Source organism: Haliaeetus leucocephalus, unplaced genomic scaffold, assembly GCF_000737465.1.
Source record: "Haliaeetus leucocephalus isolate CR32 unplaced genomic scaffold, Haliaeetus_leucocephalus-4.0 Scaffold880, whole genome shotgun sequence".
Taxonomy (NCBI): Eukaryota; Metazoa; Chordata; class Aves; order Accipitriformes; family Accipitridae; genus Haliaeetus; species Haliaeetus leucocephalus.
Window position 1 is genome coordinate 2784610 of NW_010973316.1, and position 15527 is coordinate 2800136.

General features: G+C 42.0%; 1 protein-coding gene across 2 annotated transcripts in view; it reads left to right on the plus strand.

Moving 5' to 3' along the window:
• The window catches only part of UNC80 (unc-80 homolog (C. elegans)), a 132306-nt gene that overhangs the window by 70668 nt on the left and 46111 nt on the right, over window positions 1–15527 (plus strand). For both annotated transcript variants that reach the window (XM_010583247.1, XM_010583248.1), the window contains exons 28-37: window positions 2455–2652; window positions 4694–4801; window positions 5548–5686; window positions 9082–9263; window positions 9564–9695; window positions 10223–10409; window positions 11427–11558; window positions 12086–12229; window positions 13559–13659; window positions 15092–15178. In XM_010583247.1, the coding sequence (XP_010581549.1) occupies window positions 2455–2652; window positions 4694–4801; window positions 5548–5686; window positions 9082–9263; window positions 9564–9695; window positions 10223–10409; window positions 11427–11558; window positions 12086–12229; window positions 13559–13659; window positions 15092–15178 (1410 nt within the window). The remainder of the gene's footprint in view (window positions 1–2454; window positions 2653–4693; window positions 4802–5547; window positions 5687–9081; window positions 9264–9563; window positions 9696–10222; window positions 10410–11426; window positions 11559–12085; window positions 12230–13558; window positions 13660–15091; window positions 15179–15527) is intronic.

The window sequence follows — 15527 nt, forward strand, 5'->3', positions numbered from 1 at the left end:
ACTCTATTGCAATAAGCTTTTAATTATGCAGCTTGTGGGGAAAAAAATACTTACTTTTGGAACATATTCTTTGATTCCATTAGATCATTCTATCACAATGTCTAACCCAACAGGGCCCTGTGTAGTTCTGACTCTATCACACAGATGGGGAGTACAACAGTGCAAATGTGATTTGGTCATGCAGGGCCTAATGATGTCTGTACCCATGATTTAGACATGCCAAAAGTCAGCTGGGAAAGTCTACACAGTTCAACCCACTGGTATCCAAGGACTGTACGCCTCTACCTCTGTTGCCTCATGACATGCTGTGATGGTGCAGTATAGTCAGTATGTCCTTGTGCATATGCTTTGCAGAAAAGTTGGATTGACTTCCTGTGTACAGATTGATTGTATCCCGCACATGTGTATGAAGACAGATGCCTTTTCACTTCTGAGTCGCTTTTGGGAAAGACAGCTGCCAATAATGAGTTGATATCCTCCTCTTTCCCCCAAGTATTTCACACAGTCTGCTCTCAACTGCCCCATTCCTATGGAGTGTGGGCAAGAACATGCTTAATCCAATACTGTGATGTCAGAAGCCGTTCTTGATAGTTGTCTTTTTTGGATGAGGGCGGTAGGGCAGGGAACTTGATTGTCATGCTAGTGCTTCTCTGTCAGTACTCTAATGCTCTTGGTAATGATTACACCTCATCTGGAAATTCCATTGTACTAAACAGAGTATGTTAGACATGAGAGTGTGTACTAGGCAATGAATAGCTAGAGATCTCCCTAGCTAAGCAGCTTAGGATAAATCATGGTGCCTTTGCTCAATGTGGGAGGATGCGTGGACTCATAAATACGAGGCATAAACTGAAGGGAACTTGAGATGTTTTTCTCATTTTACATGGGATTAGCCTGCATAGGTGAAAGGAAGATTTGAAAAATCACTTGTTCCAGTTAATGCCACGCAAATACTAGTATTGTATGAGAACTTCCTCTTTTTGTTTGTTGGAAGAAGGTGTGGATGAATGGTCACTAAAACTACAGACAAAACAAAAACCTGCTTTACTTAATGGTCATGAGCAAACCACTCAAAAGGACCACTGGTTCCAGTTGCCTCTGTGCATGCACCAGCATTTCCTTTACCTGTCATTTACAGCAGCTGGAGTGCGATGTCCTCACTCTGTGTCAGTGTACCATAACTAAAAATTATAACAGTGGACCAGAGGCTGGGTAGACACTATACAATGCTGATCAGCTTTATACCATTTGCACATTGATGCAACACTAGTGGCTTGAGTTATTCCTGATTGACCCTAAAATAACATGAGGCCAGGGCAGGCAGGCAAAGACAAGAATCCCACATACACAGCACAGATTTGTTTTAAATTAAGCTTCTGATTTTTTAGAAGCCTAAATATTTGGGGATTGAGAGTGATGTGGCTGCCTTACTTGAGAGAGCCAGCAGACTGCAGCTGCACAGACCATAGCTGGATGGAGAAGGTGGGATAGCTTCCTTCTGGTATTTCTGGGTATTTCTCCACTAGGTTGTGGGATGAAGACAAGGCTTTATAAAGGCCAGTTACGAACTACAGCATGAATGGCTTGGGGATGCCTGTGTGTTTTCCATGGAGTGCTGCTGAGTGGCTGGGTTTGTATGTAATATGAAGACCAATGTACAAAGAGCTGCTGCGCTGAGCTTTGCTCTTCTGGGAAGAAACCCTTTGAGTTACACCACAGAGCAGTCACTGAAATGTAGACTTATCCAAGGCTGCCTTTAATTAATTAGTTTAGGGACTAATAGCAGTTTTGCTGCAGCAAAGCGGGGCTCAGAATAGCTAAATGCCCCAATATTTACTCTGTTTCTTAGACAGGTTTTAGAGCTCCTTGCTGCTATATGGTAACACCACTAGAAATAGTAACTGAGCCAGCTAACAAAGCTAGACTGGATGGGCCTACCCAAGCACAGTGAGAGAAGCATATGCAGAACAACTAGCACAGCATATTCCTACTTGAGAGCATACCGAGACATTTCCTTCTGCATTCCTTGAAGGAAACTAACCCCTGAACCTGGTGGGTTTGCAGCTTTAATGGTGATTGAATAGTTGACAATTTCCAGTCTAAGCCCTCATCTCAGAGTGGCGATACAACAGCTTTTCTGCAAACAGAGAATACTGTTTTCCTCAGTCTTAATCTTGCCACCAGCCAAACATACCCAGCTACAGCAGTTCTGTCTCTTTGTCTGCTTTAACACTAATGTTTCTTTAGCTATGCATAGCTAGTTTCTAAACTACCTGCAGGTATGGAGCTCTGCACAGACACACATATCTTTTCAGAAAGCTGTGTTGAGCTTCATGCCTCCCCAGCTAGGCTGTGGAACAGTTAGCTTGACTGTCCCCATCACTGGCTGCCCTGTACAGTTCTCTGTGTAACTCCCTTTTCAATAGATAACTATTCTCTTTTTTTCTTTTCAAGGTTATGATCCTACTATGCAACCAGCAAAGTTTCATATGTACCCACATTGACTACTGTCACCCACACTGCTACCTCCATCACAGCCGGTCCTGTGCTCGCCTTGTCCGGGCCATCAAACTCCTGTATGGAGACACAGTGGATTCTCTGCGAGAAAACAGCACATTGAACAGTGTGGCAAGAGGCAAAAAACAAAAGGAAGTGAGTAGATGGAAAAAGCAGAATGTTTTGGGGTTTGTCAGGGCAGATCATAATTATCTTCAAAGACTGCATAGTGTACTCAAAACAGTTCTTTCATGACAAAGTGAACACAGCCCTTCCTAAACACAGCTTTGCTGTAAAAAAACCTATTAAGTCATTTAGCATTATGGAAGGAGCGTAATCAGTATTGATTGGGAAGAACCTTAGCTACTGCTAAGGTCGTTTAAAAGCTTATAACCTGACTTTAATTTTAATGTTCTTTTATGGCCTCTACTTATCAGCCCCTGGAGTCCAGTCTCTTTTTTCATGTTTCTTATCTGTTAATAAGAATCACTCTTGAAATCCTTGTGAAATCTTGCAAGGATTCTTTCTTTAGGTCTGAGCTCTCAGAGCTGTTCCAAGAATTATATACATTAGTCTTTAATGCTACAGTATCTTTAGTGACACACTTCTAATGACCAGTTCAGCAGGCTATTCAAACAAGATTGTGCCTTTTTAGCCATATAAGTGGTACCTTCAGTGGAAATACATATCTGCTTTCACTAAAGTGCACACCCAGGTACCAACTGAATCATGTCAACAGTTGGTTAATACTTTCATATTCCTGACAACAACAGACAGACTGCAGTTATTCTGAATAGTTGTAATGGTGGAGTCATTCAACTGCTTTGCAGTTACATTGAAAACAGAAGTGTTCATGAAACTCTCATGAAGATTTCAGTTGGGTAAAGAGGCTATCACCCCTGTAAGTGGAAAATGAAGGAGTAGGAGACAAGTTCATAAAGTTTCTTCATCAACCCGCAGATTGTTTGTTTCCTGTCAAGTTAGAAAATTGAAAGGTATTTGTATGGAACAAAGCACAGAGCAGATGAAACAACAGCTAATGATTCTGCTTTCCTGGAAACTGCAATTCCCATATATTTCCTCTGGTACAGAAAAGTAGTGTATCACTGAGTTATTTAGGAAGAGAGGCAGTCATTTCCTCTACAGAAGGCAGGCTTGAGATGAGCAGCTGGCAGTGTTCATGAAAGGTAGCAAAAGAACACAATGCATTACTGTGTGTTGTTTCATCTCCAGCTTTGAATTGCAAGGCAAAGTGATACACGTTTCATCATCCATCAAACCGTCAAAGCCTTTAAGCAACAGCAAGGAAAAAAGAGGTGGAGGGACAATAAGGTTTCCTACAAACACATATACCACGTTTGTTCAGACCTCGCTGCAGGAGAGCAATTGATAACTTTTGAATTTTATGTAACGGTAGACTTTTCATCCTGGTTCCTCATGCTTTGGTATTCAAGTGTTGTCACTGTCTGACTGTAAGGGCACCATTTCCACATTTATCTGGGTTCCAGATGAACCTCTCTTTTACTCTCACAGCTTGCAGAATGAAAGGCTGGAGGTAGCTGCAATATGCAGACCTGGCTATATGTGCTCCATGGGGCTTGTGAGGTCTCTGATAAACAAGGACCCCAGTGTTAATCAGCAGGCTACTAGTTGGAGGAGAAGAGTCTGTGGCAACCCAGGATTCTGGGAAAAGTCCCCGGTATTGTGAATAATGAACATAAAAAGGACTTGTCATTATCACTGTCATTGACAATCTGTTAGGGACAACTCTCAGGCAGGCATGAACTGAAGTCCTGAAACGTGTTGTCACTTACCATTCTGAAAAAGAAGAGAAGATAAATGTAGCTGAGAGGAATCATTGTTGTACATGCTAAACAACTCCACTGGTAATTTTTTAGAGGGAAGCTGTAGACTTTTTACCTCTACCCTGTTTCTCCTGAAGTACATGGGTGTGCCACCTGTGAAGATTACACAGAGCACATTCACATTCCTCATTTGGTGTACTGCCTTCTGCCTTAAACTTTTGTTGGGAAAAGCATTGTCAAAAAGAGAAGAAAATTGAATGAGATATGTAATTTCATTGATACTGGGCCTCCTGCTAGCACAGAAGGCTTTATGCTACAGCTCTGGTATTAGGCGGCTTTCCACAATTTGGGAAATCTAAATGTGAACTCCACTTTCTTTTTTTTCCTTCCAGTGCTCAGACAAGTCATGCTTGAGAACTCCTTCTCTGAAAAAGAGAGTGATCGATATCAACTTGGAAGGGAAGAAGGACTCTGGAATGCTAAAATACATCAGACACCAGGTACCGACTAGGCCATATGCTAGTTAGGGAGGGTGATACATAGATGTCAGGTTAGACTGCAACAAGAAGGAAAATGTATATGGATATCCAAGCCCATGTGAAGGACTGTTCCTGAATAGCAATCAGTTCAGCCCTGCATGTTTTTCCCAGCTGAGTAATGCTAAGTTTATACCTCTTAAGGTAACCCCATCAAAGAATCCCTTAAACACGTAGCTCCATTAAATCCCAGTCTGTATCTCTGGCTTCCTATAGTGACACAGGCATCAAAACTGGCGATACAAAAAAATAAAAAAAAAATACTAAAAAGAAAATAAAATAATCCACAAATGTGTTTAAATACAACCTGTCAGTTTACAGCAATAATTTTCTTTGTTCTTTCTTGTTCAGTGTTCCTGAAGAAGAAACAGGTCCTTCACAGGCCTGTTCTTGACAGTCAGTGAGAATTTCATGGATCTGTGTCACTGTTTGCGCACCACATTGGGAGAGTTTGGCTTTCCCTTTGTCCTCTTTATCAGTGTTTTGGTGACGTGAATGACTAGCAAAAGACTCATGAAACAAGCTTGCAAATACTGCTCTTTGAGTGTAGGCTGAAAGCAACTTTCTTCTATGGAGCATTATCTGAAATGGCTGAAAGTAGAGGCTATCAGTGCGTAATCTGCAGACCAAAACTAGGGTAAAATTACTGTGTTGCTCACTGTGGATAGTTTGCACTGCTCGGCTGTAAGGCATGGCTTGGTTTTTTGCAGGTAATGAGCCTCTCCCCTGCACCTTTGTCACTGCTAATCAAGGCAGCTCCTATCCTCACAGAAGAGATGTATGGGGACATCCAGCCAGCAGCGTGGGAGCTCCTGCTCAGTGTGGATGAGCATATGGCTGGAGCAGCAGGTAAGAGAATAAAACCACTTAGTATGGCTACTGTGGCTGCACAACTCACAGCAGATCACAGGGCCTTGCCAGACAGCTTTATAGTGGACGAGTCTGAAACTTACCAAGGGTTTCTTGGGGGCTGTTTGGTTTTCATAGACTTTCATGTCTTTTTGTGCTCTGTACAAAAGAGGTGGTCAGAAGGATCAGGAAGGCAATCTCTCAGACCCTGGTTGTGGTGGATGATTAGATTAGAGAGCATCAAAATTAGTATTTGCGTTTAGCTGGGTTTCTAGGCAGAGGAAACATAGTGATTTAATCTGTCCAGAGTTTACTGAAGTATTTTGTATGTTGCCTTATGGAAATTGTTAGTATCAGTTGAGGGCTGATACAAAAACTGAGAAAGGCTATGAGAGTGGAACCGTGATAGCTCCTCTGTTGTGCTGAAAGGAAAATTCTCTTGTTGCATGGAGACAGCAGTGTTGCTCAACAAGTAGTCTTATGGTATAGTATTTATCTAAATTTTCCATTTCCACTTGGTATTAAATTGTGCAGATGATGTTTGCTGATGATACATAGTTGAGAGGCATCTTTAAGACAGAAGATTAGAACATCATATACCTGTGAGAGTATTACCTTGAAAAAGAAATTCCAGCCATGGGATGAAATTTATTACTACAAACTGTAAGATTATGTACTTGCAAACTAATAAGAAGAATTTCTCTGTTATGAGCTTGGATCTTCTCCCATGGAACTGATACAGGTTCAGAGTATATCACTTGGCCAGAAGATGGCTGACTTAACGAGCAGAAACAATAAACACAGTCAGGATGTGTCAGAAAAGGTATTTCATTAGACATTCAAAGTATTTATGCTGTTGTAAAGCACATTGTACAATTACCTAGAACACAGCACTTCCATACACAATTTTGGTCACTGAAGAAGAGACATTCACATGGGACAGGTACAATGAAAGACTGTTAGGACAGGAGGAAGAATGAAGAGCCTCTATGGTAAGGACATTTATTTAATGGATTCAGATGAAGACTGAGAGGGGATACTGTTGCTCTCCATAAATACAGCAGACCAGGCAAGGAGGAAGAATTATTTAAGCCATGGTAGCATAAACATGAGTATGAACTTTTTATGACCTCTTTCATCTGGAAAACAGAAGACTTCTAACCACCAGAAAAGAGAGCAGACACACTTAGATTTAAGAGTTTGTGAAAAGGATTTAGATGATGTGACTCCGGAGGTCCTTTCTAGTCTTATTGTCCTGTCCAAACACTCATAGCTAGTGTGTGCTAATGCCAGATGTTCAGAAATCATGAGCCACAACCTTAGAAACTGTGAACAACCCTCATACACGATACACAGATTGCTTAAATAAAGCATAAATTAAAGCAATCAGATTTGTTTGTAAGCCAGTCTCCCACAACTTTCAAATTCTACCTTTCTCCTCCCCCAGCACCCAAAGAAATGGCTTAAAGATTGCTATCTTGCTGAGATTTGCACACCTAAGGGAGCCATCACAGGTGTTCTTACACTGAAGATTAAATTACAGGCATTTTTATCAAAAGCGGGAGTTTTGAAGTGCTTCTCAGACATCGCTCCTCACACTTCAATCTAGCTTACTTGTCCATTTTCCACAGCTGGCAATGAATTCTGCCCTGAAGTCCATTGTTTGACTCCATGTCTCATGTTCTTCATGCTTCTCTCACTTTCCATCTGCTCCACCAGTGCACAGTGCGCTTCTTCAGCCCACAGGTCTTCTCTGTGATCTCCCCTTCTCCTTTGCCTTTCCCAGGCCAAATGTGCAGACAGGAGGAGAAAGGAGCAAAATAAAGAAGAGAAACAAGCTGACTGAAGCTGCACTCCTTTCTTCCCTTCAAGTCCCTTTCTGAGGGAATAATTTTGGATACTCTTTTTCTCTTACCAAAAACTTACCATGGCTCACAGGGAAGGGAGCAAAGTGTTGCTGCTTTTTCTGAGGAGTGCCAGCTGGCTGGTCCTCCAAAGCAGCCTCTGAGATACATCTTCCTCCTTGTCCCCTTCCTGAAGGGAGGATTAAAATCCATTTGAGGGGCTGTAGTAGCCTTTTTAGTAGGGAGTGATTTCAGCCCAAGCATAAATTACATTTATCAAGGTCAAAACCTGAAAACTTACAATGTTGATATCCACAAGCTGGATGAAAAGAACTTCTGTGTTAGTGTACATCAGCACCATCTACTGACCTCTTCCAAGGCTGTATTTCTTTTTTTGGTTACCTCAGTATGAGCTCACACTTTTAAATCAGTCCTACGAAGACTTGTCATAGTTACATTGAAAAGACCAAAGAGTACAAAGTTCTCTGAGCTGGTGAAACAGGAAGGTCCCTGCAGATTTGGAGCAGGACTTTGGAGCAGGAACAGGAGCCTTCACAGTGCAAGGCAGGACCTAGGCAGTCAAAGAGCAGCCTTGTTTTTCTGCAACATTCAGGCTGCCTCCCATCAGCACAGCTCTCATGGCTGGCAGCTTCTGAATAAGTGTTGAGGCAAACACGATGGCAAATGTCTTCTTTCTACTGTGAAGGAACAGCCACCAGATCTGGAGAAATTGTCTCCCAGTGATCTGTGGTGAGCTACTGGTCAAAGAAGCCATGGACTCTCTGACACCCATTGAACTCTCACAGCAGCACTGTTCCCTCTGCTTTTGTTTCCTGCTCAGTGCCCCCCAGACACCCATCTAAATTAATTGGCCTCCATCAGTCTGGAGTTTGACTATGTCTGTTTATATTCAAATATCTCTGTTGAAACAACCACGGGCCAGCTCAGCTTCTATTGTGCTGTTTTCCATTGTGATCTGGTCCTTTGTCTTGCAATTCATAGCAACTCCATTTTCCTCTTGGAGGCAGATTGTGATCATTGCACGGTGCCCATTTAAATAAGAACCTTTCTTTTTTGTTTTGTCCATGAAAATACACAGGTGAGACCTCTACTGGGGCACTGCCTGCTGCTCTGAGGGGAAGGCAGAGCTTCTGTTAAACCAGCCTTTATTGATCATCCCAGAAATCATTTGGAAGTGTAATCTTTGAAAGCCAAACTTGATTAGTCCTGTTACTTAAAGAGATGCTTATTTTAAAGCAGTCATGACTGAGATTTTTAGTGAGAACAAAGCTGTATGTTATCTTAAAAGCAGGTTTTCCAGAAGCTTTTATAAGCTTCACACATAACGCTGTGTAGCTCCAAAAGGTAGAATCACACATGCTTGGTTTCGTGAAGCAGTACAATTTTCATTAAGTCTGGTAGACTGCTGATCTAATTTCTGGAGCCAAGATTAGGTTTCTTTTGGGTGGGGGTTTGTACAGCTGCAGTTTTTCTCTGCCAAATAAACACATTATTAAGGAAAAGAGATGATCAGATGTTTTCTCTCTGTAGCTGCCATGTTCCTGCTGTGTGCTGTGAAAGTGCCAGAGGCTGTTTCTGACATGCTGATGTCTGAATTTCATCATCCAGAGACAGTGCAAAGACTGAATGCCATTCTGAAATTTCACACGCTCTGGAGATTTAGGTATCAAGTCTGGCCAAGGATGGAAGAGGGAGCACAGCAGATCTTTAAGGTAGATGGGACACATGAAACACAACGTTGCCATTTACAGCTTGCCTTGTGGGATAGAAAAGAATGGTTGTTTAAGTCACACTAGTGGGGCAGGTGATGTGTAGAACTCCTGTATAAAATTTGAAGAGTGTAATCGGAACACAGGTCAGCAGAAAGATCAGACAAAGAATGAAATGTGTGTCATACATGGTGTTACAGTGTAGTGAGATACGGAGTTGGGAAAAAATTTGCAGAGGTAATTATGTCTTCAGTACTTGTGCTCATGTTTAATTAGCAGTACTGACATCATGTTCTTGTTTAGATCCCTCCTCCAAGTATAAACTTCACTCTACCTTCTCCTGTCCTGGGGATGCCATCTGTGCCAATGTTTGACCCCCCCTGGGTCCCTCAGTGCAGCGGGAGTGTGCAAGATCCTATAAATGAAGATCAGTCGGTAAGCAGACATCGTGAGAGTAAGCACTGTTTATTCTGTGTAGCAACATGGAGGAAGTTAAGCCAAAAAACGTGGACTAAGCTCTTAAGTTTTCTTGTGTTCCTCAGCTGGGAAAAATCCAGTACACAGTCCACATAGGGCACACAGAATTTTCTACATGGGCATAAGGCTCTTCTGTTTGTTCACTAAGGTACTGTACTGCATATCGCATCCCTGTGAGAGACAGTAACTTAGATCTTAGGAGCACATAGCTGTTCCCTCTCCAAGAGAAGATCAGTTCACTAGAACTGCCTGACAGACCATTTTCTGTGCACTGGTTCGTGTGGTGTCTCCTGGGAGAAGTCTGCACCAAGGCTTATTGTAGACACAGCTCCAAGAGGAGTCTCCTGAATCTCTGTTCAGCTAGCACTAGTCTGATTTGTATTTAGAAACCAAGTTGCTGAATGTCACTGAGGTCTGGCAGAAGACGCAAGTTGTGTGCATCTTAACTAACAGCTTCAGGCTGTGTTCTCTTTTCTTCCTGACAGAAGTCATTTTCAGCCAGAGCTGTGTCACGTTCCCATCAGCGAGCAGAGCACATCCTGAAGAACCTGCAGCAGGAGGAAGAGAAGAAACGCCTGGGCCGGGAAGCCAGTCTCATCACTGCCATCCCCATCACTCAGGAGGCCTGCTACGAGCCAACCTGTACACCAAGCTCAGAGCAGGAAGAAGAAGGTGTGCTCCAGTGCCAGGAACTGCATTCCAGGAACCTGAGAGCACCTGCCACCAACACAGAGCACTGTTTAGGGGTGTGACATCCAGGAACATTGATTGTTAGTGTTACGGAAGTCACAACCACATCCATTTGTTGAAGAGTCCAAGTCATTGAGAAAAAGTGTTACTAAAAATTAGTGCAAGAAAAACACAAAACCTTGGACATATTGAGTGCTCACTGTGTGACCTGAAGCCCCTTACTCCTCTTGCCCCAACTTCAGTTGAACTTGCCAGATTTAACATCTCAAAGTTCCCAGCATCTTGGAGGATTTAATGCAGTGAGAATATGTGATACTAGGAATGAAATTTGTCTTTCCTAACTTTAATCCTTTAATAATTAAAGGATGGGAGGATTTATACTTTGACAGTATCTGTCTTAAGACATATAGCTTGGGATAGGCTGAATTGCCCCTGGAGTTTTCTACCTTTAAGGTGACTAGGGAGAGCCTACATGACCAGCTGAACCTCAGTACCAAACTTTCAGACAGCCAAAGTTACAGGACGTGAGTCATGAAAAGCTTAGCCTTTGGTAAGGATTTTCATTGGTTCAGGCTAACAGAGCACAAAGATTTCATTAAAGGCATTCCAAGGTATATGCCATTAGATGAGTACGGTGATATTCAGATCTAAACATATATTGTTAAATCTGTGAGCAGAAATCCCAGTTCTCAGGAAAAACTAAGCACCAGCAACCATGATGGTTAACAGGATGTAGATGAAAAGAAGTGTAGAGCCAACTCAGTTACAATGTGACTCACCAAAGCACTGAACACTCTTACGGAACAATGCTCTGCTGTTTCCCAAAGCATGAGCAAATTACCTATCTGACTGATCTTTATAGATTTTAAATTGTGCCTTTTGAGTGTTATCTGACTTGAATTTTCAGTGTTCCAATTTGGTTGTAAGTGCTGTCCTTCAGAAAGTTCCCTAAAGTCTGTCAGTTGGATCTGGATTGACGTTTCCCATTCTCTCTGTCAGTAGAAGAAGTTGCCAACCTGGCCTCCCGCCGTCTCTCTGTGAGTCCTTCCTGCACCTCCAGTACCTCTCATAGGAACTATTCTTTCCGCCGTGGCTCTGTCTGGTCAGTGCGGTCAGCAGTTAGTGCAGAAGGTGGGTTGACTTCACTTTGGAGTATCCTTTCCTAGGATTTCATTCACTGGAAGCCTTTCCTGTTGACCCATAAAGCTGGTGGCATTTCCTTTTGCTGAATGTATTCCGAAGCTTGAGCCACTTTATTATAAATTACGGTCCTGCATTATTTTATTCACCCCTGCTGTCACAATGTCTTCCCTTACCTCTCATGTTTCATTTAGAGAGTAGTGCCGCGGTGAGCACTCTAGCTGAAAAATGCTAATGAAATGGGATTTCATAAAAAAGAAAATGGATTCCTTACAAGAAAATAAATGTAAATTGAAAAAATATATATTTACAATGAAAATTCTTGATCAAGAAGTTGGCTGGAGGCTCAGTTTCTTCTTGGAAACAGCAGTAAACCTGCCATGCTTGCACAGTGATTGAGACAGCCTATCATTTTGTTCTGTTTGTACAGCACCTGACATAAATGTTTAGCTAATCTGCTTGGATAATACCACATCTTATTCACTAACACTCACCTTCTACTCTTCTTACTGCTCCAGATGAAGAACACACTACAGAGCATACTCCAAACCATCATGTGCCACAGCCACCTCAGGCTGTGTTTCCAGCATGCATCTGTGCAGCAGTGCTCCCCATTGTCCATTTGATGGAAGATGGAGAAGTCCGGGAGGATGGAGTAGCTGGTACTGACCTAGATAAACTTCAGGAGATTCTTGCTCAAGGGTGGCAGAACCTGCCAGCACTTTGAACAATAGCTTACATTTGTTAGGTGCCATAACTAAAGTGGGAAAGAGGCGTAACACAACCTTGTATTTGCTCACAGTTCATGTTTCCAGAAGTATTATGTGTTATATTTTGTTATGAGTATATATGTTTGTTAAAAAGTTAATGAATAATCTATTAAATCCCCACAAACTATTTGAAAGTAGATTCACAACAGAAATATGACTTTGTGGGTTCTTCCTGGTTTTCTCCATGATTTGTGCTTGGTTTTGAGGGTTTTTTGCTCTTTTGGGGCCCTAAAAAAGCCACCACTTCCAGAAGGATATTGAGAAGCTGAAAAGACAGGAGCATAGTGCAGTTTCTGTTGATTTTTCATCCACAGCGGTTATCAAGCCTTGGCTAGGTTAAAAGCCATGGTTAACATAATCTGGTGTAGATGACAGTCCTTCTCCAAGCAGGGCGTGGACTAGAGACCTCCAGGTCTTCCCACCAACATTTCTTTGATCCTGTGACAGACAGAAAGCCACTATACACAGCTTGAACATTTTGGTTATGGTCTGTGATGTATTTGTAAAGTAATAATGCATTCTTCTGTATTTGTTTCTCTAAAATGTTTATAGATGGTGGACTGTTCTCCTTCCTTTCTCATCAATCATCATGTCAGCTGGTTGCACATTTAACTTTCTGTTACATTTTGTATTCAGTTTTGGGTGGATGCAGTCAGCCACCTAAATAACGTATGTGTCATTTTGTGATCAGGAACTGAGTACTGAAAACAAAATAATGAATAATTCTCTGTTGTTGTTAATCTTCACAGGATTGCAATTAATTACACTTTGGGGAGTTAATCATCAACACACTTCCCTAATGACTATCTAATACTGTTCACCAATACCAGATAAAATCACTCAATGAATCACCATGAAATTGAACTTCTATGCATGAACAAAAAAAGTACATGAATTCATGTTTTTTAATTGCCAGATTTGTCCATCTGGAGTTGTGAATCCAAATAGCTATTTCTTTATTATTCCTCTGACTACAGTGGTGAAGTGCTTCCTGTCACATCACAAGTAGTTAGAGAAGGTTCAAATATTAGACCTGTCATTATTGCTTGAGATGACTGCACTGGTGACCAGGAATCCTAGTGCATCAAAGAGTCTCCTGTGTGTTTCAGTACAAAACATGACAGTTGTGGTAGAAAGTTAGGAACGTTTGTGTCTAAGTGTACCAGTTCAAGGCTTTTCCAAGGGAGATGGTTCTGACCTTGTTTTCTTTCTCTTTTACAGTAAGTGCTGTTGCTCAGCAGGTCCTGTGGAACTGCTTAATTGAAGACCCCTCTACAGTTCTGCGCCATTTCCTCGAGAAGCTCACAATCAGCAACCGACAGGTAAACTCTTCCTCTCCCCAGTGTGTGCATGTATTGCTTAGAGCAGGGGAGCACAGCTGCAAGCAGAATCACTCTGTGGGCATCACTGGAGAAGAACATCTGCTATTATAATGTAGCTCAAAGACTTTTAGGCCATATCATTAGTTGGCTTCAATCTTTGTCCACTAGTGTAAATGGGACAAAGCTGATTTAACACCACTCAGAATCTGACTTGCTCTAAGCCAAGCTTTGAACAGCTGCTTAGTGAAGCACAACCCTTTTTATATAACATAGGCAATATTGCCTCCACCCATGTCACTCTGTTCAGCTTTCTCTGAAAGATGGGGGTGGCCTTGTCTCTCCCTGCCTTATTAGACTGCTTTCTAGTGCCATGGCTAAGCTTTATGGAAGAAATGCTTACCAGTTCTGACTGGATGAAATGCAGTAAGACTCTCCATACCACTTTCTCAACTGCACACTTGGTGTACAATATCAATAATATCACTGTCCTTATCTTCCAAGCCACCACCTAAGAACTCACTACAAAATGAATATTAAATCTTGAAGAAGGCCAGGAAAAGCTGCTTTTCGGTTCCTTGAGTAATCAGGTCTCAGTGGCATCACTATTCCTGAGGCTTCTCAGCCATAGTCCCCAAAGCTTCTATTTACTTCTGTTTGTTAAGTATCTTTCAGAAGGAAGCTATACGCTTTCCAGCCTCAGACGCCTCTGAGCTGTCATAGTCTGCTGTTTTACTATCTCTTCATAGGCCTACTACAACCACAAGTACAGAACACAGAGAACAGGTGTCTTTCCTTAGAAGCTTTCAGCAGATGTATAATTGGCATGGGTTGTCCTATGCATATTCATGCCCATAACAGTAGTTCAAATCTGCTGTGGGTTAAGAGGATGAGGGCCGTAGAAGAAATTTATAATACAGTCTGTCTGTCCTTAGCTGACAGTGAGATTCCTTCCCCTCTACGCCCCCTTCCCACCATAAGAAAGATATTAATCTACATTTAAAGCAGGCAACGTCTAAAGGAAGAAAAGTTAGATTCTGCCTGCACCTCCTGCCCAGCAGCCACAGCTATTGAGTTGAACTGAACTAGATTTCACAGATCATCTAGGTAGTCATTCATTGTTATAAGCAACACAGCGATTATCACAGGGAGAGGATTGCAGAATCAGGATGCTACAGCCAGTACAAATTGCAATAGGAGGTATTGGCCTCTCTGAGATAAAAAAGAAAGACATGGACCTGGGTGCTGTGCCCTGGGCCTTATTTTGGGAAATGTGGGAGGAGTCACAACCATATAGTTCTACTTCATGCACTGAGAGACAGAGCTGAACAAGGGAATATGGAAAAATGGGAAGAAAAAAAGGCAGAGAGGACAAAAGGTAGCAATCCATTCTCCATTTTGTGATGGAAAGAAAAAACATTTGCTCTTCTTCCAGGATGAGCTGATGTATATGTTAAGGAAGCTTTTGTTGAACATTGGGGACTTCCCTGCCCAGACATCTCATATCCTCTTTAACTACTTGGTGAGTAGCTTGTGGGTCCACTGGGTAGCCCAAAATCTCACCTCTGCCTGCATGTGTCCTAAAAATTTAATGTCACAATCTGCAAGGAAATAAACGGTCTTAACTTTTCCTATATAGCTCATATCTGCTTCCAGCTGTGGGTGCAAGTCACCAGGCTTACACCAGCCTTTCAGTCTTTCTAGGGAGAGGAAGAGGAACCTTTAACTTTTTATTAAACCCCTAAGCAACCTGTCATGGATTTCTGAATTGAACCAGGGACAATAAGTTGTAGACAAATAGAAGGATCCCAGTGCCAGAAACCTTTAATTATTTTACTTAATTTTGATTCAGAAAGTGCTTTGCTCTTGGA